This window comes from Pseudophryne corroboree, chromosome 7 (genome assembly GCF_028390025.1).
Source record: "Pseudophryne corroboree isolate aPseCor3 chromosome 7, aPseCor3.hap2, whole genome shotgun sequence".
Classification (NCBI taxonomy): domain Eukaryota; kingdom Metazoa; phylum Chordata; class Amphibia; order Anura; family Myobatrachidae; genus Pseudophryne; species Pseudophryne corroboree.
In genome coordinates, this window is record NC_086450.1 from 449,515,360 (window position 1) to 449,542,133 (window position 26,774).

General features: G+C 48.4%; 1 protein-coding gene across 2 annotated transcripts; it reads right to left on the minus strand.

Annotated features, from left to right (window-relative positions):
• Positions 1-2,335: 2,335 nt before the first annotated feature.
• LOC134943855 (galanin receptor 2b-like) lies at positions 2,336-24,815 on the minus strand. Of its 2 annotated transcripts, XM_063932451.1 has the most exons (4): positions 24,632-24,815; positions 6,927-7,044; positions 4,545-4,935; positions 2,336-4,228 (listed from the first exon to the last, which is right to left on the minus strand). In XM_063932451.1, exons 3-4 carry the CDS (start codon positions 4,916-4,918, stop codon positions 3,493-3,495), a joined length of 1,110 nt encoding a protein of 369 aa, XP_063788521.1. In that variant the 5' UTR covers positions 4,919-4,935; positions 6,927-7,044; positions 24,632-24,815; the 3' UTR covers positions 2,336-3,492. The 2 variants fall into 2 exon arrangements, with proteins under 2 accessions (XP_063788521.1, XP_063788520.1); XM_063932450.1 differs by lacking the exon at positions 6,927-7,044.
• Positions 24,816-26,774: the final 1,959 nt, after the last annotated feature.

The window sequence follows — 26,774 nt, forward strand, 5'->3', positions numbered from 1 at the left end:
GCGCTGCCTTATACCAGCAATCCTTGCATGCCGCATTTGCTCAGTAGCAGGTGCCGAGGCCGGTTCCGTCATCCGCATGATGCCGATATCTTTGCACACAGAGGTTAATGCCACATCAAAGCTCAAAGAATTAAATCATAAGTCTGCACTTCTCTATGAAATCCCAATGTCCACTGTCCGTTCACTGCTGTAAATCTTCCATTGGCTTTGTAGCCAGCAGCTGCCCTTTTCACATACTGTACTCGTATCATACACAGATCCACAAAAGTACCTCGCGGGGAATCTCAGATGTCTGCAGCCATCCACATATATTACAGTAACAGGTTGCCATAGCAACGGGTGCAATTCAAAATAATTTGCCATTAATATATATATATATATATATATATATATATATGTTAAAAACAAATTGTTAAATGAAACATTTGTGCGGTCAGGTTTTTTTTCCATGTCCCAAAGCAACCGTAACCTTTGTGATATGATTATCTCCTATGTATTATGGTCACACAGCTGGCGGCACTTTGGTTGCGGTTTAATACTGTACTTGAGATTTGCACTTCTTATATATGTCACTGTTGGCACTCAGTCGGACACTCTATTTAAGGCCACCGCTGCTGGCGTCTAAGAAATTGCGCTGCCTGTTCTGCAGATAATAAGCTTATTTAAAGTCATAATGAAGTACTGTATAAAACGTACTTGAATATGTTTATTTTCACGCATGTCATGACCTCATCACACACATATACAGATGTGTCCTCATACATTATTGCTGCAGTTGCGCCAAAGAGCCCTTCGTGGCGCGACCTAGTCGCAAAGTGCATCTTAGTCGCAATGTGATGTGACTAGGACGCAACAGGAGACTGTGCTGAGTAATTTGATAGATGACACTTGTATATCTGTGTGCGACCGAGTCTCTGAATCTGTATAGGAAGTGCTACAAGGCAGCAGCCACAGTTTTTTCCAATACAAGTTCCGCTGTGCTCCGTATACAAGTGTCACGTATCACATTGATCTGTGGAGTTTTCTGGTGTGTCCTAGTCGCAGTGCATTGTGACTAAAGGCCCGTACACACTGGCCGATATATTGTCCATTCTCGTGAACGGACGATATATCACGGGTCCGTCGGCCAGTGTGTACGGCCGATACGTCTGTGAACTTCGTCGTTCACAGACGTATCGCGCCGGCCCCGCAGCACAGGCGCCGGCCAATATATCTACCGATATATTGGCGCGTCGCTGTGTGTGTACGGGCGGTCGGGCGGGTGTACACGCCCGCCCAGTTCATGATGTCAGTCCCCGACGGATCGGGCAGTGTGTATGCTCAACACACTGCCCGATCCGTCCATAGATATATCTGCCGATCAATTGATCTGCAGATATATCTTCCAGTGTGTACCCACCTTTAGACGCATTTTCAGTAAAAAAAAATGAAAAGGATGCCCAATGCCTGCAGAGTCGCACAGGATCTGGCAGCTCACCATGCCATTCATCTCACATAAGATAGTGTACTGAGGCTAGTTGTCTGAGGACACATCTGTAATGTTAACCATAGACGGTCAGCTAAAAAAGCTGGTTACTGTGAAGTACCATTAGTGCGGTCGGCTACATAAATGTATTGTGACAGGGATCAGTATTATTTGACGATGGACGGGATGCCGGAGGTTAAAATACCGACAGCGTCATCCCGTCTATCAGAATCCTGACAGCCCCCAGTAAGCCCCCTAACCCTCCTCTGCCCCCTACCCTAACCCTCCCTCATAGGTGCCTAACCCTAACTCTCCCCCCTGTACCTAGCCCTAACCCACCCTGCTTTATGCCTAACCCTAACCCTCCCTACCCTGCTGCCTAAACCTAACCCTACCCGCTAGTACCTAACCCTAACCCTCCCTTCCTTGGTGCCTAACCCTAACCCTCCCCACTAGTACCTAACCCTAACCCTCCCTGCTTTGTGCCTTAGCCTAACCCTCCCTTCCCTGCTGCCTAAACCTAACCCTAACCGCATGATACCTAACCCTAACCTCCCCTTCTATGTGCCTAACTCTCCCTCCCCGGTCCCTAACCTTCCCGGCCCTGTAGCCTAACCTTAACCCTCCTTCTTCTGCCTAAACCTAACCCCCAACCCCCCCCCAGGGCAGGACGCCAGTGCGTCCCGCTGTCCAGACGATCGGAATGCCCGTCTGACGGTAATGTGATGCTGGCATCCCGTGCGTCGTCGGCATCTCAACGCCGGCATTGCCTCCTACTTCGGGATCCCAGCGTCGGTTTAACTGCTTCCCTTGTTACACCAATCTATCGAAATAAGCTTGCACTTTTTTACATTGTATGTAAAAAAAAAATTTGTGTCCTTGTGCACCCCCCGTGCTGCCTCATTGCATCACTCAGCAAGCAGTAATGTTCTAGATATTTGTAAACCTTAATAATACTTCACGGTATTGGCACAAGTCATTAGTGAGTAGAACAGTCCGGGTCATTAGAACAGGCTTAGGCCTTGCGTTCCACTGTTTTCCATATATGCCAATAGTAACAGTTTTACTGAGACAGCACAAATATTCTGTGGTCCAAAGAGGTGTGGATGTGGCTTGGCATGGATGTATATGACTGGCTAGCTGCAATAGTGGGAGTGTGAAGACCTGAACATTCTCGCTTCAGTCTGTCTTAGGACGGAAGTGTCCCTGTTGCCTTCACAGTGTGGAGTTAGATCATCTGCACTGTTACAAAAAGAGAAAGCAGTCACATCGCTGAGGCACTTTATCTTGCCCACAGTTCCGATTTCCGTGGGACAGTGCCGAATTGCCCTGGCAACAATGGGTTTAGTTTAACATAAAGTGGATATGTCAAACGCCAAAAGAAATAGGAAATCCTGAGTACTGGTGCAGTGACCCCTACATGTATAGACGAAGGTGGGTTACTTCATTTGCCTTGTTTAAAATAGGGGGGAGATTTGGAAAGATCTGAAGCGCTGTCAAAAATGGCCCCATTCTGCAAAGGGGCCATTGTATACTTCCTGTCCAAACCATTCTCATGCATATTTATCCATCCCTCAAGATGGTTGTCTCCTTGAACGACCTGCACTTTAAGTGCAAAATTTCTGAGCCACAACAAGTTTCCTACTTTTTAATCCTCTGTAAAATATAACTTTTCAAATGCACTTAAAAGTGTTCCATTAAATGAACGTCAAATAGTCCACTGGTGTTCATGAGGGACAACAAGGTCTTGACCAAATTTGAGATAAAATGTCACTTCCAGCCCATGAAGTGCAACCACTTCTTGGGTGGAGTGTTGGCTCTATGAAATGTTTCTGATGGTATATTGTCTTCTGCAGACAGTAATCATTTACAGTTAGGTACTCTACGGTGGAGACATTTCAGCTACTCAAGGATAGTCATCTTACACACCTTTTACTGGTCTCTTCATACAGTCTGTTCCAGACAAGGTGTGCTAGCTTAAATGTGAGTACCCGTATCCTTCTTTGAGTCTCTTCTCCTTGTACAGTTTATGGAGTGCCCAGTGGTCTGGAAGAGTCCGACTGATTCCCAACTGCCTGCCGGACTTTCCTCTTTCCGTGGTCTTCATTTATGTGGGAGACTTCTGTGGAAGCGGCGTCAAACCCGGGTTCAATGTTGGCAGTATTAACCACGTGTACCTTGTTTCGACCCTTCTTCCTCAAGAGGCAGCTGAATACTTTCTGGAACCCTTTCCGGAAGTGTTTGGACACTAAAGCGTAAACGATGGGGTTTAGGCAAGAGTTGGCATAGGCCATGCAGTGAGAAAGCAGTCGGAAGGCATACGTGGCTTGGTTAAATGGAAAGTCACCATAAAGGTAGCACATAACCACGACATGGTGAGGAAGCCAGCACAGGCAGAAGAGGACGGTCACAATAATGATCATCTTGGTCACTTTTCTCTTAGCTTTTTTAGACTCTGACATGTCTTCCAGAGGATCAACAGCAGTCCACAGATACTTAATGGTCCTGGTGTAAGACAGACTTACTATAAGCACAGGGATGACATACCCTACAATGAAGGTGCCAGTGTCCATAATTTTGCGAGTCTTCTCTTTCCACCCTGGCATGCAAATGTGGCTGGTCTCAAAGTCCATGAGATCATAGTAGCTTAAATAGGGCCCTGCAAAGACCACAGAGAGTCCCCATATTATGGCCATGGTGGCTACTGCATTGCACGGCGTCCTTAGTTCCCGAGAGCGCAGAGGATAACGGATAGCAAGATATCTGCAACAGAAAACAACATTTTTTATTAGTTTTCTTATTCTGTTCTAGTTGCCACATGATCTTTTAATTACAAGATAGTTTACTTTCTGATTTTTTACTTAGCTATACTCAAGTTTTTATGCTGTGGGATAAACATGTATCTTTGATTTGTAGATCTTTCTAGAACTGCCCAACATATCATAACCATTTCAGACTTCACTCCATTTCCTTCGCAACGAGTTACAAAAAAAAATCCTCTGCTGGGTCATAAAACTTCTTATTTAAATTCTGCAGAGCTTGAGATAATGGATTCTAGTACTGCAGACAGAAGACATACCTGTCAACAGACACTGCTGCCAGGGTGAAGCTGCTTGCATACATGGTCAAGTAGATGAAGAAGTGGACAGCTTTGCACATAAATGCCCCGAAGACCCAGTTTTCCAGGGAGTAGATGGTGGCCTGGAATGGTACACAGAAGATGATGAAGGAGACATCTGCTACGCTGAGGTTGAGGATAAAGAGGTTTGTGGTGTTGTGCGTCCTTTGGCCACTCCGAAGAAGCACAGCTAGGACCAGGCTGTTCCCCACCGTGCCCAGCAGGAAGATGAGGGAGAAGATAACTGGGACCACCACGCTGGCTGGATTGAAGAGACTGAGGTCGGATGAGTTCCAGGGGCCAGCTAAGTCTGCAAAATCATCGAGTTCCGACATGGACCCAGCTGGAGGAGCTGAAGGAGGAACGGTAAAAGTAAGTTAATGACACTGAATCTCCCCAAGCACCTCAAAGTCTTATCCGTAGGTGACACAATATGGATTTTTTACTTACTGAAGCAAACATATGTTTTGTGTGACTGTATGTGTTGTCTAGAACAAGGGCGCCATTAGATTGTAAGCTCTGTTGAGAGGTGAGCTTTTTCCTTTTGTGCCACTTGTTCCACTGTACCCAGAAATAGTTTTTATTTCCCAGCTCTGTACTGTTGTAGAACATGTTTTCATTTTGCAATCAGGATAGGTAAGAGTAAGTAATATGGGTTATAATGTACCGTTTCTGTGATGAGGTGATGACATCAGAATTCACTGGTTCATGAGTGATCCCCATTTATACAGATACTATTTGCAGGAGCTATTTATACTTACTAGCTTCAGCTTTTGTGTTATAATTACAGTAAACACCAGTTCACTTTCTCTGGTAATTAATCCATTGCAGCCACCGCTACTTTGTTCATTTGTGTTGAGTGTCATTTGTGTAATTTACATTTGTGTGGATTTTATAGTGTGTATTTTTTTGTTACACTAAAATAATGTATTATGCTATGCGTGTTTTTTCTGGCATTTTATTGTATGCAGTGGAACATTAATGAGACACCACTGACAAATTGTTTGAAACAGCATTACATGGAATATCAGTAGAAGGAACCTTTGGATTCTTGCATTGGAGACTGCATTATAAAAGGACAAAACCACCCTCATAAGAAAAGTGACATATATGTACTCTTAACGCCGGTACAGGGATCACTTGGGGCTAATTCAGACCTGTTCGCTAGTAGGCGATTTTTGCACTGTTGCAATCAGATAGTCACCGCCTACAGGAGAGTGTATTTTTGCTTTGCAAGTGTGCGATCGCATGTGTAGCAGAGCTGTACAAACAGATCTCGTGCAGTCTCTGCGCAGCCCAGGACTTACTCAGTCGCTGCGATCACTTCAGCCTGTCCGGGACCGGAACTGACGTCAGACACCCGCCCTGCAAACGCTTTGACACGCCTGCGTCTTTCCAGAAATCGGTCAGTTGCCACCCACAAACGCCCTCTTTCTGTCAATCTCCTTACGAACGCCCGTGCGAATGGATCCTTCGCACAATCCCCTCGCTGAGCGGCGATCCGCTTTATACCCGTGCGACGCGGCTGTGCATTGCGGTGCATACGCATGCGCAGTTTAGACCTGATCGCTCGCTGTACGAAAATGCAGCCCAGCCATCAGGTATGAATTACCCCTTTATTCTTTGTCTTTCCTTGTGTTAACTTAGGGGTATGAGGATTGCCCCACAAGAGTGACTGTATTCTGGCGGCTTCGCTCAGTTGCGCACTGTGACGTTCCATATTCTTGTTTTTGTGCAACAACAGTGGGCCGATGCGCAGAGAGGACTTCTTAAAAATAAGCCTTCCTTGCGTATCCGCCCTCTGTGAATTCTTCCTCCAGGTAGGCGATGCTCCACTTCTATGTGATGTCACGATGTCTGATGTCACATGGGGGTGGAGGCATGCGGCACAATAAGGGGATGGTGCTGCCTATTTTGTCAGTCCTGGTGCCAGGCATTACAAGGCAAAAACATTTCCGGAGTGCTGCCTGCCGTCAACATATGCAAACCTTTACAAAAGTAATTGATGGACACTGAGCGGGTTAGGCATGCGTGACCGCCTGTCAGGAGACCGCCGGTAAGCATACCTCCGCCGAGAAGGGGCGAGCGCAAGAGGCCCCTTTGCGTGCTGGGTGGCGTTCACTCTATGGGTATCATGGACACCCACAAGTGGGAATAGTCACTGTTGATCGGCGTGCCGGCCTTCGGGATTTTCAGGGAGTGGGATGTAGGGGGAGGTGTTGTGACTGGTGGTCTCCTGAGCGCCGGTCACATAACTACATCCCCACTATACATGTTCCTGTTCTTCCTTTTTTGAAGGTACAGTATTACGACTTTTAGTAAGACTTTTCTACTGTTAGTCACCTGCGATCAGGACTACTGTGGCAGGATTCACTCACTAGATCCCCAAGCTTTGCCGGGTATTCGGGCCACGCTTTGGTTCTCCGGGTTAGAAAGGATCTGTTGTGCTGACAAAGGTCTCCTATGTGAGAGAAAGAGGTGAAGCATGAGGAGCAGCACAACACCTATAGTAGAGGGACTGACCCCACGAGTGCCACTGAAAACATTCTCACGTGCCATGACTTTGTGTCACTAGTGCCAAGGGTTGCCTATGCTTGTTGGCACAATGAAAGTGTCTGGTTGGCTGTGCAATGGTAATAAATGAGTCCCAGTGCAGGCTGCCATTGTCATGACAACAACTATAGTCCTTGTAATATACCATCCTTCTTTATTTGGAACTATTTCTTCTGGCCAGATGATAGAGCGGCCTTTACTTTCATTAGCGTCTCTTCCTCCGTACAAATGCAGTCTTCAGATACTTATTGGCATGACACTGAAATAAGGATGTCATGGGCTACCATTTTGTTTTTTCTACAGACCTCAGCTGAGATCATTTGTTTATTGTAGTGCCTCGTTCCCATTGTAATGATAGAAAAGCACTTGTAAAATATAATCCATTGACTTTATGTATTACATGAAAATATCATTTATCACATGATCATGTTTTTAGGACAAACTTTTTCTAAAGGGACAGTCATTTACAAGGCAAAACCATACCATGCACGTCCTGCAAACTCAGACTCTATTGCATCCCAGCCTATAGCTCAAGATATGATTCTAGAGATGAAAGTGGGGAAATTTTGTCTGCAACCAAAGAATATGCGTGTAATGAAGAGCGAGTGCTTAAAATAAGAATTTACTTACCGATAATTATATTTCTCGTAGTCCGTAGTGGATGCTGGGAACTCCGTAAGGACCATGGGGAATAGCGGCTCCGCAGGAGACTGGGCACAAAAGTAAAAGCTTTAGGACTACCTGGTGTGCACTGGCTCCTCCCCCTATGACCCTCCTCCAAGCCTCAGTTAGGATACTGTGCCCGGACGAGCGTACACAATAAGGAAGGATTTTGAATCCCGGGTAAGACTCATACCAGCCACACCAATCACACCGTACAACCTGTGATCTGAACCCAGTTAACAGCATGATAACAGAGGAGCCTCTGAAAAGATGGCTCACAACAATAATAACCCGATTTTTGTAACAATAACTATGTACAAGTATTGCAGACAATCCGCACTTGGGATGGGCGCCCAGCATCCACTACGGACTACGAGAAATAGAATTATCGGTAAGTAAATTCTTATTTTCTCTGACGTCCTAGTGGATGCTGGGAACTCTGTAAGGACCATGGGGATTATACCAAAGCTCCCAAACGGGCGGGAGAGTGCGGATGACTCTGCAGCACCGAATGAGAGAACTCCAGGTCCTCCTCAGCCAGGGTATCAAATTTGTAGAATTTAGCAAACGTGTTTGCCCCTGACCAAGTAGTTGCTCGGCAAAGTTGTAAAGCCGAGACCCCTCGGGCAGCCGCCCAAGATGAGCCCACTTTCCTTGTGGAATGGGCTTTTACAGATTTTGGCTGTGGCAGGCCTGCCACAGAATGTGCAAGCTGAATTGTACTACAAATCCAACGAGCAATAGTCTGCTTAGAAGCAGGAGCACCCAGCTTGTTGGGTGCATACAGGATAAACAGCGAGTCAGATTTTCTGACTCCAGCCGTCCTGGAAACATATATTTTCAGGGCCCTGACTACGTCCAGCAACTTGGAGTCCTCCAAGTCCCTAGTAGCCGCAGGCACCACAATAGGCTGGTTCAAGTGAAACGCTGAAACCACATTAGGGAGAAATTGAGGACGAGTCCTCAATTCTGCCCTGTCCGTATGAAAAATTAGGTAAGGGCTTTTATAGGATAAAGCCGCCAATTCTGAGACACGCCTGGCTGAAGTCAGGGCTAACAGCATTACCACTTTCCATGTGAGATATTTTAAGTCCACAGTGGTGAGTGGTTCAAACCAATGTGATTTTAGGAACCCCAAAACTACATTGAGATCCCAAGGTGCCACTGGAGGCACAAAAGGAGGCTGTATATGCAGTACCCCCTTGACAAACGTCTGAACTTCAGGAACTGAAGCCAGTTCTTTCTGGAAGAAAATCGACAGGGCCGAAATTTGAACCTTAATGGACCCTAATTTTAGGCCCATAGACAGTCCTGTTTGCAGGAAATGCAGGAAACGACCCAGTTGAAATTCCTCTGTAGGGGCCTTCCTGGCCTCACACCACGCAACATATTTACGCCAAATACGGTGATAATGTTGCACGGTTACATCCTTCCTGGCTTTGATCAGGGTAGGGATGACTTCATCCGGAATGCCTTTTTCCTTCAGGATCCGGCGTTCAACCGCCATGCCGTCAAACGCAGCCGCGGTAAGTCTTGGAACAGACAGGGTCCCTGCTGGAGCAGGTCCTTTCTTAGAGGTAGAGGCCACGGGTCCTCCGTGAGCATCTCTTGAAGTTCCGGGTACCAAGTCCTTCTTGGCCAATCCGGAGCCACGAGTATAGTCCTTACTCCTCTCCTTCTTATGATTCTCAGTACCTTGGATATGAGAGGCAGAGGAGGGAACACATACACTGACTGGTACACCCACGGTGTTACCAGAGCGTCCACAGCTATTGCCTGAGGGTCCCTTGACCTGGCGCAATATCTGTCTAGTTTTTTGTTGAGGCGGGACGCCATCATGTCCACCTTTGGTTTTTCCCAACGGTTCACAATCATGTGGAAGACTTCTGGGTGAAGTCCCCACTCCCCCGGGTGGAGGTCGTGTCTGCTGAGGAAGTCTGCTGTCCACTCCCGGAATGAACACTGCTGACAGTGCTATCACATGATTTTTCGCCCAGCGAAGAATCCTTGCAACTTCTGCCATTGCCCTCCTGCTTCTTGTGCCGCCCTGTCTGTTTACGTGGGCGACTGCCGTGATGTTGTCCGACTGGATCAACACCGGCTGACCCTGAAGCAGAGGCCTTGCTTGACTTAGGGCATTGTAGATGGCCCTTAGTTCCAGGATATTTATGTGAAATGACGTTTCCATGCTTGACCACAAGCCCTGGAAATTTCTTCCCTGTGTGACTGCTCCCCAGCCTCTCAGGCTGGCATCCGTGGTCACCAGGACCCAGTCCTGAATGCCGAATCTGCGGCCCTCTAGAAGATGAGCACTCTGCAACCACCACAGGAGAGACACCCTTGTCCTTGGAGACAGGGTTATCCGCTGATGCATCTGAAGATGCGATCCGGACCATTTGTCCAGCAGATCCCACTGAAAAGTTCTTGCGTGGAATCTGCCGAATGGAATCGCTTCGTAAGAAGCCACCATTTTTCCCAGGACCCTTGTGCATTGATGCACTGACACTTGGCCTGGTTTTAGGAGGTTCCTGACTAGCTCGGATAACTCCCTGGCTTTCTCCTCTGGGAGAAACACCTTTTTCTGGACTGTGTCCAGAATCATCCCTAGGAACAGCAGACGTGTCGTCGGAATCAGCTGCGATTTTGGAATATTTAGAATCCACCCGTGCTGTCGTAGTACTACTTGAGATAGTGCTACTCCGACCTCTAACTGTTCCCTGGACCTTGCCCTTATCAGGAGATCGTCCAAGTAAGGGATAATTAAGACGCCTTTTCTTCGAAGAAGAATCATCATTTCGGCCATTACCTTGGTAAAGACCCGGGGTGCCGTGGACAATCCAAACGGCAGCGTCTGAAACTGATAGTGACAGTTCTGTACCACAAACCTGAGGTACCCTTGGTGAGAAGGGCAAATTGGGACATGGAGGTAAGCATCCTTGATGTCCAGAGACACCATATAGTCCCCTTCTTCCAGGTTCGCTATCACTGCTCTGAGTGACTCCATCTTGAATTTGAACCTTTGTATGTAAGTGTTCAAGGATTTCAGATTTAAAATAGGTCTCACCGAGCCGTCCTGCTTCGGTACCACAAACAGCGTGGAATAATACCCCTTTCCCTGTTGTAGGAGGGGTACCTTGATTATCACCTGCTGGGAATACAGCTTGTGAATGGCTTCCAATACCGCCTCCCTGTCGGAGGGAGATGTTGGTAAAGCAGACTTCAGGAACCGGCGAGGGGGAGACGTCTCGAATTCCAATTTGTACCCCTGAGATACTACCTGCAGGATCCAGGGGTCCACTTGCGAGTGAGCCCACTGCGCGCTGAAATTCTTGAGACGACCCCCCACCGTACCTGAGTCCGCTTGTAAGGCCCCAGCGTCATGCTGAGGACTTGGCAGAAGCGGGGGAGGGCTTCTGTTCCTGGGAAGAGGCTGCCTGCTGCAGTCTTTTTCCCCTTCCTCTGCCCCGGGGCAGATATGAGTGGCCTTTTGCCCGCTTGCCCTTATGGGGACGAAAGGACTGAGCCTGAAAAGACGGTGTCTTTTTCTGCTGAGAGGTGACCTGGGGTAAAAAGGTGGATTTCCCAGCCGTTGCCGTGGCCACCAGGTCCGATAGACCGACCCCAAATAACTCCTCCCCTTTATACGGCAATACTTCCATATGCCGTTTGGAATCCGCATCACCTGACCACTGTCGCGTCCATAACCCTCTTCTGGCAGAAATGGACAGCGCACTTACTCTTGATGCCAGAGTGCAAATATCCCTCTGTGCATCTCGCATATATAGAAATGCATCCTTTAAATGCTCTATAGTCAATAATATACTGTCCCTGTCCAGGGTATCAATATTTTCAGTCAGGGAATCCGACCAAGCCACCCCAGCACTGCACATCCAGGCTGAGGCGATTGCTGGTCGCAGTATAACACCAGTATGTGTGTATATACTTTTTAGGATATTTTCCAGCTTCCTATCAGCTGGCTCCTTGAGGGCGGCCGTATCAGGAGACGGTAACGCCACTTGTTTTGATAAGCGTGTGAGCGCCTTATCTACCCTAGGGGGTGTTTCCCAACGCGCCCTAACCTCTGGCGGGAAAGGGTATAATGCCAATAATTTTTTAGAAATTAGCAGTTTTTTATCGGGGGAAACCCACGCTTCATCACACCACCTCATTTAATTCATCTGATTCAGGAAAAACTACGGGTAGTTTTTTCACACCCCACATAATACCCTTTTTTTGTGGTACTTGTAGTATCAGAAATGTTCAAAACCTCCTTCATTGCCGTGATCATGTAACGTGTGGCCCTACTGGAAAACACGTTTGTTTCCTCACCGTCGACACTGGAGTCAGTGTCCGTGTCTGGGTCTGTGTCGACCATCTGAGGTAACGGGCGCTTTAGAGCCCCTGACGGTGTTTGAGACGCCTGGACAGATACTAACTGATTTGCCGGCTGTCTCATGTCGTCAACAGTCTTTTGTAAAGTGCTGACGCTATCACGTAATTCCTTCCATAAGACCATCCAGTCAGGTGTCGACTCCCTAGGGGGTGACATCACTATTACAGGCAATTGCTCCGCCTCCATACCATTTTCCTCCTCATACATGTCGACACAACGTACCGACACACAGCACACACACCAGGGAATGCTCTGATAGAGGACAGGACCCCACTAGCCCTTTGGGGAGACAGAGGGAGAGTTTGCCAGCACACACCAGAGCGCTATATATATACAGGGATAACCTTATATAAGTGTTTTTCCCTTATATAGCTGCTGTATTGATTAATCTGCCAAATTAGTGCCCCCCCTCTCTTGTTTTACCCTGTTTCTGTAGTGTAGGACTGCAGGGGAGAGTCAGGGAGACGTCCTTCCAGCGGAGCTGTGAGGGAAAATGGCGCTTGTGTGCTGAGGAGATAGGCTCCGCCCCCTTCTCGGCGGCCTTTCTCCCGCTTTTTTAAGGAAAAACTGGCAGGGGTTAAATGCATCCATATAGCCCAGGAGCTATATGTGATGTATTTTTCGCCATCTAAGGTGTTTTTATTGCGTCTCAGGGCGCCCCCCCCCCCAGCGCCCTGCACCCCTCAGTGAAGTGAGTGTGAAGTGTGCTGAGAGCAATGGCGCACAGCTGCGGTTGCTGTGCGCTACCTTATTGAAGACAGGACGTCTTCTGCCGCCGATTTCCCCGGACCTCTTCTGTCTTCTGGCTCTGTAAGGGGGCCGGCGGCGCGGCTCTGGGACCCATCCATGGCTGGGCCTGTGATCGTCCCTCTGGAGCTAATGTCCAGTAGCCTAAGAAGCCCAATCCACTCTGCACGCAGGTGAGTTCGCTTCTTCTCACCCTTAGTCCCTCGGTGCAGTGAACCTGTTGCCAGCAGGACTCACTGAAAATAAAAAACCTATACTTAAACTTTTTCACTAAGCAGCTCAGGAGAGCACCTAGTGTGCAGTGTGCACCCTTCTCGTTCGGGCACAAAAATCTAACTGAGGCTTGGAGGAGGGGTCATAGGGGGAGACCAGTGCACACCAGGTAGTCCTAAAGCTTTTACTTTTGTGCCCAGTCTCCTGCGGAGCCGCTATTCCCATGGTCCTTACGGAGTTCCCAGCATCCACTAGGACGTCAGAGAAATTAGCGCAAACGACCGTAAACTTCGAGTAGTAGGATTGTATGAGCTTCACACAATTAGGTTAGGTAATCAAACAGTTAATAGGACTGGAGCAGGAACCAGTTAGGTTAGTGGGAGTGTTTAGGGAGGAGCTAGCAGACATTTTGTGTGAGGAAGTAATATGATTCTTCCTCTTTCTCTTTGGATTTCCCAGCCTCCTCCCCAGTCACCTTTTTCCACCCCCGTTTTTTCTATTTCTATGCCGGATGGGGTTTGTCAACCTATATGTGGCGGGAATAACGGCAGTTACAGTGGCTACTGCGCTGCTGTTTGGAGGTGCGCTCTTTGCCCAATACATGTATACTCTGGCCTTCCTTACCGGGGGTCACTGGCTTGGCTGTCTGGACGGCCCTATCATGGTGTATTGGAGAGAGAGTTGGAGACTCAGCACTTATTGCCCGTGGACATGCGTAGCGGCAATCAGTCGTAATGTCACTGATGATCTGGCCGTTCTTGCTTATTGCCACCATACTTAGTTAAGTATTATAAATAAATAACGGTTTTAATGGCATTTCAGTGATCTGTGACGTTATTTCCTAGAGATAAATGAGTTTAGTTAATTTTAGCAGGTAAGAATATTGTGTGATGATGTCATTCGAGCCAACTGCCGATAGAAAGTTTATGACGTATTAATATCTGCTATGGTCATGGTTAGCCTGAAAAGCTGCATATTCCTGATATCGTCCGGTGCAGCACCAGCGACATGCTAAGTAGGGGTAATGTGCCACCAGCAGTAATACGCCCCCTGCAGAAAGTATGAGGACATTACAAGTCACCTCACTTGCTTCCGCAGGGCAAGAGTGCAGCAGATTGTAATATCCTTATTATGGACAGCAGAGTATTCAGAGTCTGGAATTTACAAGCGGTGTATCCTCTCTCCGCTGGAGCATGAGGAGAGGACAATGGGGATGGGGATACATAGATTTGTAACTGCTCCAGCAGGAAGACTGGCAGAGGATCAGATAAATCACTTTATTACTAGTCATGCTCTCCCTTGCGTCACGCAGGCTCATTACTATAGCTGCAGTTTGCTGTTTATACTTTATGTGGAATACATACGTTTGACTGGCGGACGGGATGCCGCCTGTCAGTATACCGACAGCTGCATCCTGTCTGTCGGAATCCTGGCAGCGAGTCCCCTCGCGGGCTCGCTACACTCGCCACGCTTTGGGCCTGCCAACCGAGTGGGAATAACCTGTGTTGTTTGGGATTCTGTCCGTCGGCATTTCACCGGCTCTCAGGATTCCGGCGTTGGGTCTCCTGGTCACCGGGATCCTGACAGCCGGTATATTAATTGCATCCCTTTTACACAGTAGCAGACTATGCAAATATACAGTATTATCTTGTTGCTGTAATAGTATTTCCTATTTCATATCTTATCGTGGAGTGTAGGTTTGTGAAAGACATTGGAAATGTAGATATGTATATATATATATATATATATATATATATATATAAATAATACAATAGAAAGTTCCATCAGCGTACATTATACAGTAGGTCATTACTGAACACATCCCAGTCACCATGGGGACTGGAGATTTCACCCTGGTGACCTGGATAAGTTCCCCCCTTGTTAAGCAGCAGAGGCAAAAACTGGGCCACAGGTGACTCTGTAAACGCTGGGCGCTGTCTGGCTTATGCTGGCTGTTTTTAAAAGCAAACGCCACTTTTGTTTTTACTTTTTTTCCATTCAAGGATAGATGAGTGTAGCTGCTGCATGGTGCCCCGTAATTACTGTCCGCACCCCTCCAAACACCCCTTCATCTGCACATGTTTACTGATACTCGGCCATGCAGGACACCGGTAACTGGGAACATAACTCCCTAACCTCCAGGCCAATCAGTACAATGCAGTCCTGATCAGGACGGGGGCACAGAGCTTTCAGTTGAGGACTGTCCCACCAAATTCAGTAGAGTTGGGAGGCAGTGTTGGACTTGGGCACGAAGGGCCCACTGGGGAATGCAATGGGAGGGGCTCAAGCTTAAGGGATGTGGCCAGCCACCACAGAGGGACTTGTCCATCCATTAAAGAGAACATGCAGTGAACAGGGTCCCTTTATTAAGCAGGGGATAGTGGTGTGTTAGGACCACCTACTTAGTTGGCAGAAGGACTAAAGTTTGTGTAGTTTCCACAGAAACAGGTTCAGCCATGATCCTGCTCCATAAAGTTACTGACCCATGGTGCGAGTGGGGCCCTCAGGCAGCGAGGCCCACCAGGGATTTTCCCTGTGCACCTGTGGGCCAGCCTGGATGGACTATTAGACACCATTTTGCAATAATAAACCCTATGATTCTACATTTTTAGGGTTTTACCATGGTGTTTTCACTATGGTCAACCCTCTGAAGACAAAGGGAACTTAATGGCAGGTTAAGGGGTAAATGTATCAAACCTTCCAAGGAGTGCGGAAGTGAAGAAGTTACCAGACATCTCCTAACTAGTATTTATCAGGTACATTAAATGATAGGTATAAGCTGCTACCCGGCCACTGAGGAGGAGCTGGCATTTTGGTGCCCCCCTCTGGAAGGGTGACACCAGGAGCAGGCCCACCCCACCCAACCACCCCAGTGACACCACTGGTACCAACCAACATACAGATTGATATAAGGTCTCACATTGAAGAATTTAGTAAGAATTTAGCATCGCTACGATGTACGTTAGTAAATCCCGCTGTCTACGTAGAATGATGCTTGAGGGGTGCCTACTCTTCCAGGCGTGCAGAGGACTACCCAAAAAATTGTGTGTCTCCCGCAGAGTAGGCAAGTATGCCTAATTTGGATACTTGTAAAATAGCATATGTTAGTAAATCTGGCTGATAGAACACTCTATGGACCCCGAGCACTGAAGATCCTGAGTTGCGGTTTGCCACAGAAGCCAGTTACTATTTTATTCCCATGCATGCTTCCCTACAGGCAATGTGAGGATCTGTGTCTGCAAGTGGGAAGCTGCGCCATTCACTGATTATACGCCAGCCTCTGCAACCACCATAATTCAGCATTTGTGCCAGCCCCATGCTAGGTGCAAGACATCCATCAGAGACAGACGTCCCTTCCCTATATGCACGACTCAGAATTGCACAGAGCTTTACACTCCCATGGCACTCCTATGACACTACCGTGACACTTCCATGCTACTCCCACAGCACTCCTACAACACACCCACAGCACTCCCGCAGTACTCCCACAACACGCCCGCAGTACTCCCACAACACGCCCGCAGTACTCCCACAACACGCCCGCAGTACTCCCACAACACGCCCGCAGTACTCCCACAACACGCTCGCAGTACTCCCGTGATCTGTCTTGCATAAGACAGATCTCTTGTGTGTTGCCGTTAGTTTCAGTCCATTTCAAAGATACACAGATCCGGTAGAGATTAGACCGACTCGGAATAGGACGGACATACGCAGGAATGTGTAACATTAGCATCTGCACACGCTCTGTATGCTAACAGGGGTACGGATAGCGACACTGCGGTGTGTGTTGCGGGATGTACCACGGATGCCTAGTACATCCCGCCCTGTCTGGTGCTGGTAAGTGGCGCCGAGAGATGGTGGCGGGAGGGTACAAATTACCTGGGCCCAGGTCTGATAGAGGTGCCCAGGTCCATGCCTCTTTGGATTGGGCCATGTGCCTCGAAAAGTACCTGGGTCCAGCCAGGCTCTCTACTGCACTGGCTGGGAGACATGCCATTCTCCTGTGAGTGGGTGCTTTTGGTGTGCTACTCAGAATGCTGTGGTCACACCCTCTCCAGTGGGGGCAGGGGGGCCCAGGAAGTTGTTGTACCGAGGCCCAGTATTTCTTTTGGCAGCCCTGGTGCTGGTTACCGCACTCACATTATGGAGATCTATTTTAGCAGTGAAAACAGTAGAGAAGTTGCCCGTAGCAACCATTTAGCTTTGACGCACATTTATCAAGAGCACTCTATGAAACGGCATGTAGAGGCTGATCTCCCCCTGTATGTGGCATCTGTCCCTGAGCTGCAGCAGTGCAGGAGATGAGCAGACGGGAAGCGCGGCAGTCAGGGCTATCTGTGGACGTGTAGCTGTCAGATGCGCTGTGATCATCCCCCGTTGCCTGGGCAGCCTGGCTCTCCGGCTGCTGTCAGTCCCTCCGCTGTGCTGTGTATAACACCGGCCCTTTCCCATCATTCAGAATTCCCAGTGTGTGCCCCTGATCTGGTGCTGTAGATGTATAGCGTTCCCTCCCTCTCTATCTGACCAGTCATCAGTCACACCACCACTGAGATGACATAATGAGCAAGAGAATTAATAGCCTTCGTCCTACACTGAGCAATTAAGAGATGCCTAGCCAACCGGGGCAGTAGCAATCTCCTTGCCACGTCTGGACTATACACACACAGATCTGCCACGTGCCACGCTGTCAGGAGTACTGCCAGGTCACAAATCATTATAGCATGGGAGAACTAGCAGGCATTACAGCATGTCATAATGGCTTACCCACCGCCATCACACTGCACAATCTGTACAATGAGGGTATACACACAGCGTGTGCCCGGTACACTTCCTGCACTGCATCAGGCCTAATACACCTGTGCCGCGCGTGAGTACTACTCCTGTGCCACATGAGTACCATTATATACACCTGTGCCACCTGAGTACCATTATATACATCAGTACCACGTGAGTACCATTACATACACCTGTGCCATGTGAGTAACATTTCATACTCCTGTGCCACATGACTTCCATTACATACACCTGTGCCACATGAGTACCATTTCATACACCTATGCCACGGGAGTACCATTATATACATCTGTGCCACATTACTTTTTTTTATACACCTGTGCTATGCGAGTACGATTACATACACCTGTACCATGTGAGTTCCATTACACCTGTATCATGTGAGTGCCATTACATACACTTGTGCCACGTGAGTGCCATTACGAGAGTACCATTACATACACTTGTGCCATTACATACACTTGTGCCACGTGAGTACAATTGCATACAGTACACCTGTGCCACATGAGCACCATTACATAAACCTGTGCCACATGAGCACCATTACATACACCTGTCCCACGGGAGTACCAATACGTACTCTTGTGTCATGCGAATACCATTAGATACACTTGTGCCACGTGAGTACAATTGCATACAGTACACCTGTGCCACATGAGCACCATTACATACACTTGTGCCATGTGTGTACCATTACATACACCTGTGCCACGTGAGTACCATTACATACACCTGTGCCACGTGAGTACCATTACATACAGCTGTCCCACGTGAGTACCATTACATACACCTGTGCCACGTGAGTACCATTACATACAGCTGTCCCACGTGAGTATCATTACATACACCTTTGCCACGTGAGCACCATTACATACAGCTGTCCCACGTGAGTACCATTACACTCACCTGTGCCACGTGAGTACCATTACATACAGCTGTCCCGCGTGAGCACCATTACATACACCTGTGCCACGTGAGTACCATTACATACAGCTGTCCCGCGTGAGCACCATTACATACACCTGTACCACGTGAGTACCATTACATACACCTGTGCCACGTGAGTACCATTACATACACCTGTGCCACGTGAGTACCATTACATACACCTGTGCCACGTGAGTACCATTACATACACCTGTGCCACGTGAGTACCATTACATACAGCTGTCCCGCGTGAGCACCATTACATACACAAGTACCACGTGGGTACCATTACATACACCTGTGCCACGTGAGCACCATTACATACACCTGTGCCACGTGAGTACCATTACATACACCTGTGCCACGTGAGTACCATTACATACAGCTGTCCCACATGAGTACCATTACATACACCTGTGCCACGTGAGTACCATTACATACAGCTGTCCCACGTGAGTACCATTACATACACCTGTGCCACGTGAGCACCATTACATACACCTGTGCCACGTGAGTACCATTACATACACCTGTCCCACGTGAGTACCATTACATACAGCTGTCCCACATGAGTACCATTACATACACCTGTGCCACGTGAGTACCATTACATACAGCTGTCCCACGTGAGTACCATTACATACACCTGTGCCACGTGAGTACCATTACATACAGCTGTCCCACGTGAGTACCATTACATACACCTGTGCCACGTGAGTACCATTACATAACCTGTGCCACGTGAGTACCATTACATACAGCTGTCCCGCGTGAGCACCATTACATACACCTGTACCACGTGAGTACCATTACATACACCTGTGCCACGTGAGCACCATTACATACACCTGTGCCACGTGAGCACCATTACATACACCTGTGCCACGTGAGTACCATTACATACACCTGTACCACGTGAGTACCACTACATACACCTGTGCCACGTGAGTACCATTACATACACCTGTGCCACGTTAGCACCAATACATACACCTGTGCTACGTGAGTACCATTACATACGTTATCCCCGTGGGTAAGATGTGGACTGTCAATATCCCGAAAGCGGCATCCGCCCGCCAGAATGCCGGTAGCGGGCCGAGCACTAAGATTCCCCTTGTGGGCCGCTGTGCTGGCCACAGGATCTATTCCCACTCTATGGGTGTCGTGGACACACACAGAGTGGGAATAGATCTGGTGCGCCGCGATTCTGCCTAGCAGCTGTTGGGATTTCGCGTCGGTATCCTGAACGCAGGTATCCCGACAGCCGGCATTATAACTGCATCCCATACCACGGGAGTAACATTTTGTACCCCTGTGATGTGTGTTATGACAGGTCATCCCTTGTGCTACATTTTAGCTCTTTATAACACATATTGGTCATTACTTACTTTCTGTATGTTTCCTGGAATAAGTGAGTTCTGAGCCGAGTTATTATCTTACAGAGCAGGTATCACAGTTTACATTATAACCAGCCCATCACTGTAATTATTCCTGCTGCGTTATTACACATACATCATACTGCCTGCCCCATATAGCTGCAATCAGTCTGACAAGTGTTTAGGATCTGCGGGAGAGCTTGGGTTAATGAATGAAAGTCTGCAATGATATGGACTGAGGTTTATATACAGTAGTGGCGGGATATTGCACAGCATACAGTGTATACAGAGGGAAATGTTATTACCGAGACACAGAATAATGGCGGTGTTGTTAGTTCCATGCAAAGCATGCATCCTTTATAACTGACTATGGGCAGAGGTGTAGCTAGGTGCCATGGTGCCCAGAGCAAGAGTATGTTTTAGCGCCCCCCTCCCCTGTACTGAATTGAGAGCCTAGCCAACATGTGGTGGCATGTTACAGTTTAAAATAAAAAATATTTAAAAATCCTAAATTGGTGACAGGGCCGGTTCTAGTCCTTGTGGCACTCAGGATACATAAAAAATATAGGGGTGTAGCTTCATGGGGAAGGGGTGTGGCCACAGAATACTACCAAATCACATTACACAGCATACTAGTGTCTGTTAGTCACATTACACCACACAGTAGTATCCCTTATACACAATATGCTACTAGGGAGGCCAATCCCGGGGCATTTTTTCAATCCCGGGATTCGGGATTGAAAAATGCTCAATCCCGGGATTCCCGGGATCCCGGGATTGCAGTAGGGATCAGTGTAGGGAGCAGGGAAAGTATATGTGGAGGGCAGCAAGGCAGGGTGGATGTAGGGAGCAAGGGAGGGTGGGTGTAGGGAGCATGTAAGGAACAGGAAGGGAGGGTGGGTGTAGGAAGCAGCGGGAGAGTGGGTGTAGGGAGCAGCGGGAGGATGGGTGTAGGGAGCAGCGGAAGAGTGGGTGTAGGGAGCAGCGGAAGAGTGGGTGTAGGGAGTAGTGGGAGGGTGGGTGTGTAGTGAGCATGTAAGGTACAGGAATGTGCCGGTGGGTGTAGCGAGCAGAGGGAGGATGTCAGGAGCAGAGAGTGTGGGTGTAGGTAGCGAAGATAAACAGTTACTACTAACGGGCGGGCCGCGGGCACCAGCCATGGACACACACACACTGACCGCGCTGGCAGCATTTCAAACGTAGCGCTGGCCGCCAGCCAGTCAGAACTGGCAGTCCGGCAGCCAATCAGGGGCCGCGGCTGCTGCCGCTTCCCTGATTGGCTGCCGGTCTGCCAGCTCTGATTGGCTGGCGGCCAGCGCTACGTTTGTGAATGCCGCCAGCGTGGTCAGTATGTGTGTGTCCATAGCTGATGTAACTCCCTCGCTGACAGCCGGGCAGCGCTGAGCTATAGTGCTCAACGCTGTCCGGCAAAACTGCGCATGCGCACTCTAATCCCGTGAATCCCGGGATTGGAGGCTCCAATCCCGGGATTCAAATCCCGGCATTTTTGGGCCCAAATCCCGGGATCCCGCCGATCCCGATCCCGGGATTGGCCTCCCTATATGCTACATAGTAGAGTCCCTTATTCACAATTCACCATACAGTAGAGTCCCTTATACACTTTACGTCACAATAAGGACACTTATACACATTACACCACAGTATAGCCACTTATACATGGGGCACAGAGAGGTGCTGCAGCAGCTGGGTCAGAGAGTAGTGCTTCAGAAGCCTGGTCAGAAAGAGGTGCTGCAGCATCTGAAGTAGAGACATATGCTGCAGCTTTCAGGATAGAGAGAGATGCTGCAGAATGTGGGTCAGAGAGAGATTATGCAGCAACTGGGGCAGAGAGAGGTGCTGCAGCAGCTGGGCTAGACAGAGAGAGGTGCTGCAGCAGCTGGGCTAGACAGAGAGAGGTGCTGCAGCAGCTGGGCTAGACAGAGAGAGGTGCTGCAGCAACAAGAGTAGAGAGTGGTGCTGCAGGACAGAAGTAACCATGCTGCACAGCTACAAGCAGACAGGGGTGGTCATTCCGAGTTGTTCGCTCGTTGACGTTTTTCGCAACGCAGCGATTAGGTGGAAAATGCGTATGCGTATGGTACGCAGCGCGCATGCGCTAAGTAATTTAACACAAAACTTTGGAGATTTACACAAGCTCGAGCGACGTTTTTTCAACGCTTGAGTGATCGTAGTGTGATTGACAGGAAGTGGGTGTTTCTGGGCGGCAAATCAGCGTTTTCAGGGAGTGTGCTAAAAAACGCAGGTGTGCCAGGTAAAAACGCAGGAGTGGCTGGAAAAACGGGGGAGTGGCTGGCCGAACGCAGGGCGTGTTTGTGACGCCAAACCAGGAACTAAACGGACTGAGGTGATCGCAATCTGTGAGTAGGTCTGGAGCTACTCAGAAACTGCAAGGAATTATTTAGTAGCAATTCTGCTAACCTTTCGTTCGCTATTCTGCTAAGCTAAGATACACTCCCAGAGGGCGGCGGCCTAGCGTGTGCACTGCTGCTAAAAGCAGCTAGCGAGCGAACAACTTGGAATGACCACCAGTGAGACATATAAAGAGGGCGGCAGAGCTCCAGCATGTACCGTCTGTCAGTGCCACCTGCTGTATTGCCTCTGGCCTGCCCTGTTTCCTACCTATGGGTTTCTCTGAGTCAGAGACAGTGTGCACCCCCTCTGCTCCTGCTCTGCAGCTGCATATACAGCAACCCACAGTGCAGAATGAGGAGGGAGGGTGGCAACGCGCCCTCTAACTTTTTGGGCGCCCGGAGCTTGCTCTCCACCGGAGCCACCCTCGCTACACCCCTGACTATGGGTTAAATGTAAGTACTGTTGACATGCGGGGGGAATCAGTATCAGCGCACAGTATGTGTTCTATACCGCGCTCCTGTCCATATCGGCGTTGCTAGCTCTAAACTAGCAGGTTTATATGTGCTGGCAATGTATGAATGGACATCGCTGACCATTCCGGCACCTGCAGCTGTCCATTTCAACAGCTGCAGGTGGCGATTCCTGTACAGCACAGCAGGGACAGGGCAGTCCCTGGCTGTGGCCAGTTCAGGCTCCGTACTGAGTAGCGAGATCCCGCACATGCAGAGAAGTCGGCCGGGAAGGAGACACTGCGAGTCAGCACTGAGCTGATGCGTGGTGTACTCAGGGGGACAGCGCCGGGGGGGGGGGGGGGAAGGTGGGGGGCAGAGGTTTCACTCCCCCACTTCGGCAGACAAGATGTTAATACATCTTGTCGATGTCCCTTTCTGCTTCGCCTCAGTAATGAAGTTTTATAGCAGCATGATGCGTTTAACCATATATGATCCACATTAATACGTTATATGACACAATAAGCATGGATCAACTCCATAGACCAGGCAGAGGTAATCTGCAACTCTCCAGTTGTTGTGGAACTGTAAATCCCAGAATGCTCTGCCAGCTAAACACTGCCACAAATTGCCTACTGTCCCATAGGAGTCTGCTCTGAGCTGTAATTCCAGACCCTACAACATGACCCGCCCCACTAGGTACAAAATGCTCTGTTTCTGGACTTCCCTCTTAATTTATTATTGCCATCACCTGTGAAGAAACAGCTTTCTTATCATTTAACTGGTTCAACACAGGTGATGGAAATCATAAATTCAGAGGGAAGTCCAGGAACAGAGCATTTCGTACCTAGTGGGGCGGGTCATGTTGGAGGGTCTGTAATTCACGTGTCCTGGACAGTATTCCCAGTATAATTCCACTAGCCACTTACCATACATACATACATACTGTACATGCATACATTACATACATAATACATGCATTCATACATACATACAAATAGTACATATATAATACATGCATACATACAGAACATAACTACATACTGTGCATACATATACATACAGTACATACATACTCTACATACATACATAAATACTGTACGTACGTACATACAGACTACAAACATACAGTACATACAGTACATACATACTGTACATACAGTACACACATGCATACATACATACTGTATATATATATATATATATATATATAGTTACATACTGTACATACATACTGCTTTTCGACATATATTTTATGATATGAAGAGCATTTCATACCCAATTCCCCAATTCCCTGTGTACTCCTCACTGTTTGTCTGACGTCAGCCGGACCGTACTGTATGTGAAGTTGAGGAGACCCTGTACTGCATTCTGCCCTGCACACTGAGGAGCTTGGCTACTATGATACAGCTGTGCCCCAGATGTGCCCATATAGGTGACACAGGTCCTATGACCACAGGGTACCCTGCACTACGACCATAACCCCAGCTCCCTGCACCTCACACCCAGGGTTATCCAGCCCTTAGCAATCCCCCACAGCCTGCAGGTAGAGGTACTCACCAATCCACTGCTGCTGTAAGTCCTAGTGGGGGCTAGATACACGTTCCATAGAGATGAGAAGACTGTACATCTGAGGTACCGGTAACAACCTGCTCTCTCTCTCTCTATCACACATTGCAGCTCTGTCTCATTAGCACTACTGAGTTCTCTCTCGCTGCCAGGCGTTACCTTGCAAATGATGAGATTACAGTACTCCTCCTCTGCCTGCCAGGCTCACACAACACGGACAGCCCCAGATATATCATTCAGTGGTGACAGGAGATGGACCAGATGGGGAATGGTAGGGTGGAGGGGTGGCAGGGACAGATAGGAAAGTGTCTGTGGGGATTTTACTAAAAATAAAGGTCACAGAAGAAGAATAGCGGACTGGCAAATAGATATGTCATTGCTACACATGGATCTCTAAGTCCTCTGATACCACATTTCCCAGCCCCCTTTGCCCATTGCATTATACTAAGCCCTTGTGAAGAAACTTAGCAGGGGGGTAGATTCATTTATTTGCTAACAGGAACAGTTCTCATTGTTAAAGTTGGTGGAGGATGGAGAAGTCATGGAACAGCAATAGGAAAAAGCCTCTAGAAGGGGACTGATCCTGTAAGCTGCAGTAGTGTACCATACCTCCCAACTGTCCCGGTTGTGGCGGGACAGTCCCGTTTTTCATGGTCTGTCCCGCTGTCCCACCCGCGGGTCGCAGTGTCCCGCGGGTGGGGGGGCAGTTGGGAGATCCCCCCTGTCACCCGCTGCTCTCCTCAGCTATGCGCTATTCCCCGACAAAGAGGGACAGGGGGCATGGCCAGCAGCTTAGTGAGCGCTGTTCATGCCCCCATACTGACGGAAACGGGGGGCGTGACCACGCCACCTACCAACAAGGTCACGCCCCCACCCACTAAGCCACGCCACCTAATTTCGTCCGCGCGCCTTCGCCGCGCAAAGGTGTCCCTCCTTTGCAGCTTCAGAAGTTGGAGGTATGGTGTATCCAGGGCCAGCAACAGAAATCTTGTGGCCCGGTACAGTGTTATCTCTAGGGCCCCCTCATAATATATATATATATTGTGGTGAGAAGGCTTGTGTCTCACCACAATTGCCCACATTCTGGTGGGATCAGCTCTCTCCAAGGGAGAAGAAAACAAGTCCTGCACATTCTGCACAGCTGCAACAGGAGAAAACAGAGGCCCAGGTTTTCCAGCTCACCCAGAGACAGCAGTCAGGTGCAGGTGAGGGGTTTAAAAATCCCATTTACCCACAGTGCATGGCGCTGATGCCTGTTAGAGGCCAGTGAGCAGGGAACAGTTTGTAGTGCCAAGGACTGTGGACATTGGCTGTGCCAGGAGAGCATGGCATGTGCGGCTGTAAGCCACTACAGGAGAGTAACTATTGAGCACAAGAAGTACTAGGACCTTTTATGTTCATCTGTTTATTTTCTGAATGTACCCAAGTTACCATTCCCAAGCCTGTGTGTGCTGTTCTACAGTTTCTGATGCCAGCAAAGACACTGTGGTTGTAACCAGAAAACCTGACTGAGAGTCCTTATTTCAAGTACCTGTTTTACATTTGGTGGCCCGTACAGAGAAAATTGCGCTACTGAGTTGCATCGCAAAAGCCAGACGCCTCCAGCGTGGCCAAAGGATTTAAAGGCAAAATACCGGTTACTTGAGTACTGGTTTGAGGGACAAAAAAACGTAGTTATAGTAAATCTGAGTTGTGTTATGACAAGTTACTACTGTAAAGTTTAACAGTTGCTATTTTTGTTTTTTTCATAAGTGCAAATGTCTGCTATTCAAAAGACAGGTTTGGCTGCTGTGTAATCAGAGACACCTTAATGCTGCTTTCACATCGCAAAACCTGCTTTTGAAATGGTTATTTAAACGGTTCTTAAAACGGGTCTGAGCAGTTAAACCCCCTTCACATTGCATGTTGTAACCAGTATATTACCATTTCATTACCGTTTTGGTACCTTTCACACTGAACCCGTTTCACCCATACAAAACAGTGGTTGTCATTTTAAATGTTTATTTCCTGCTTATGCCTGGTGACATCACACATGGAGACAGCCTATCACCTTCTGGGGCTTGCAAATACCGTTTCAGACCCTTTCACACTGCACAATGAAACTGGTCTGAAACGGGTAGGATCCTGCTTTTTT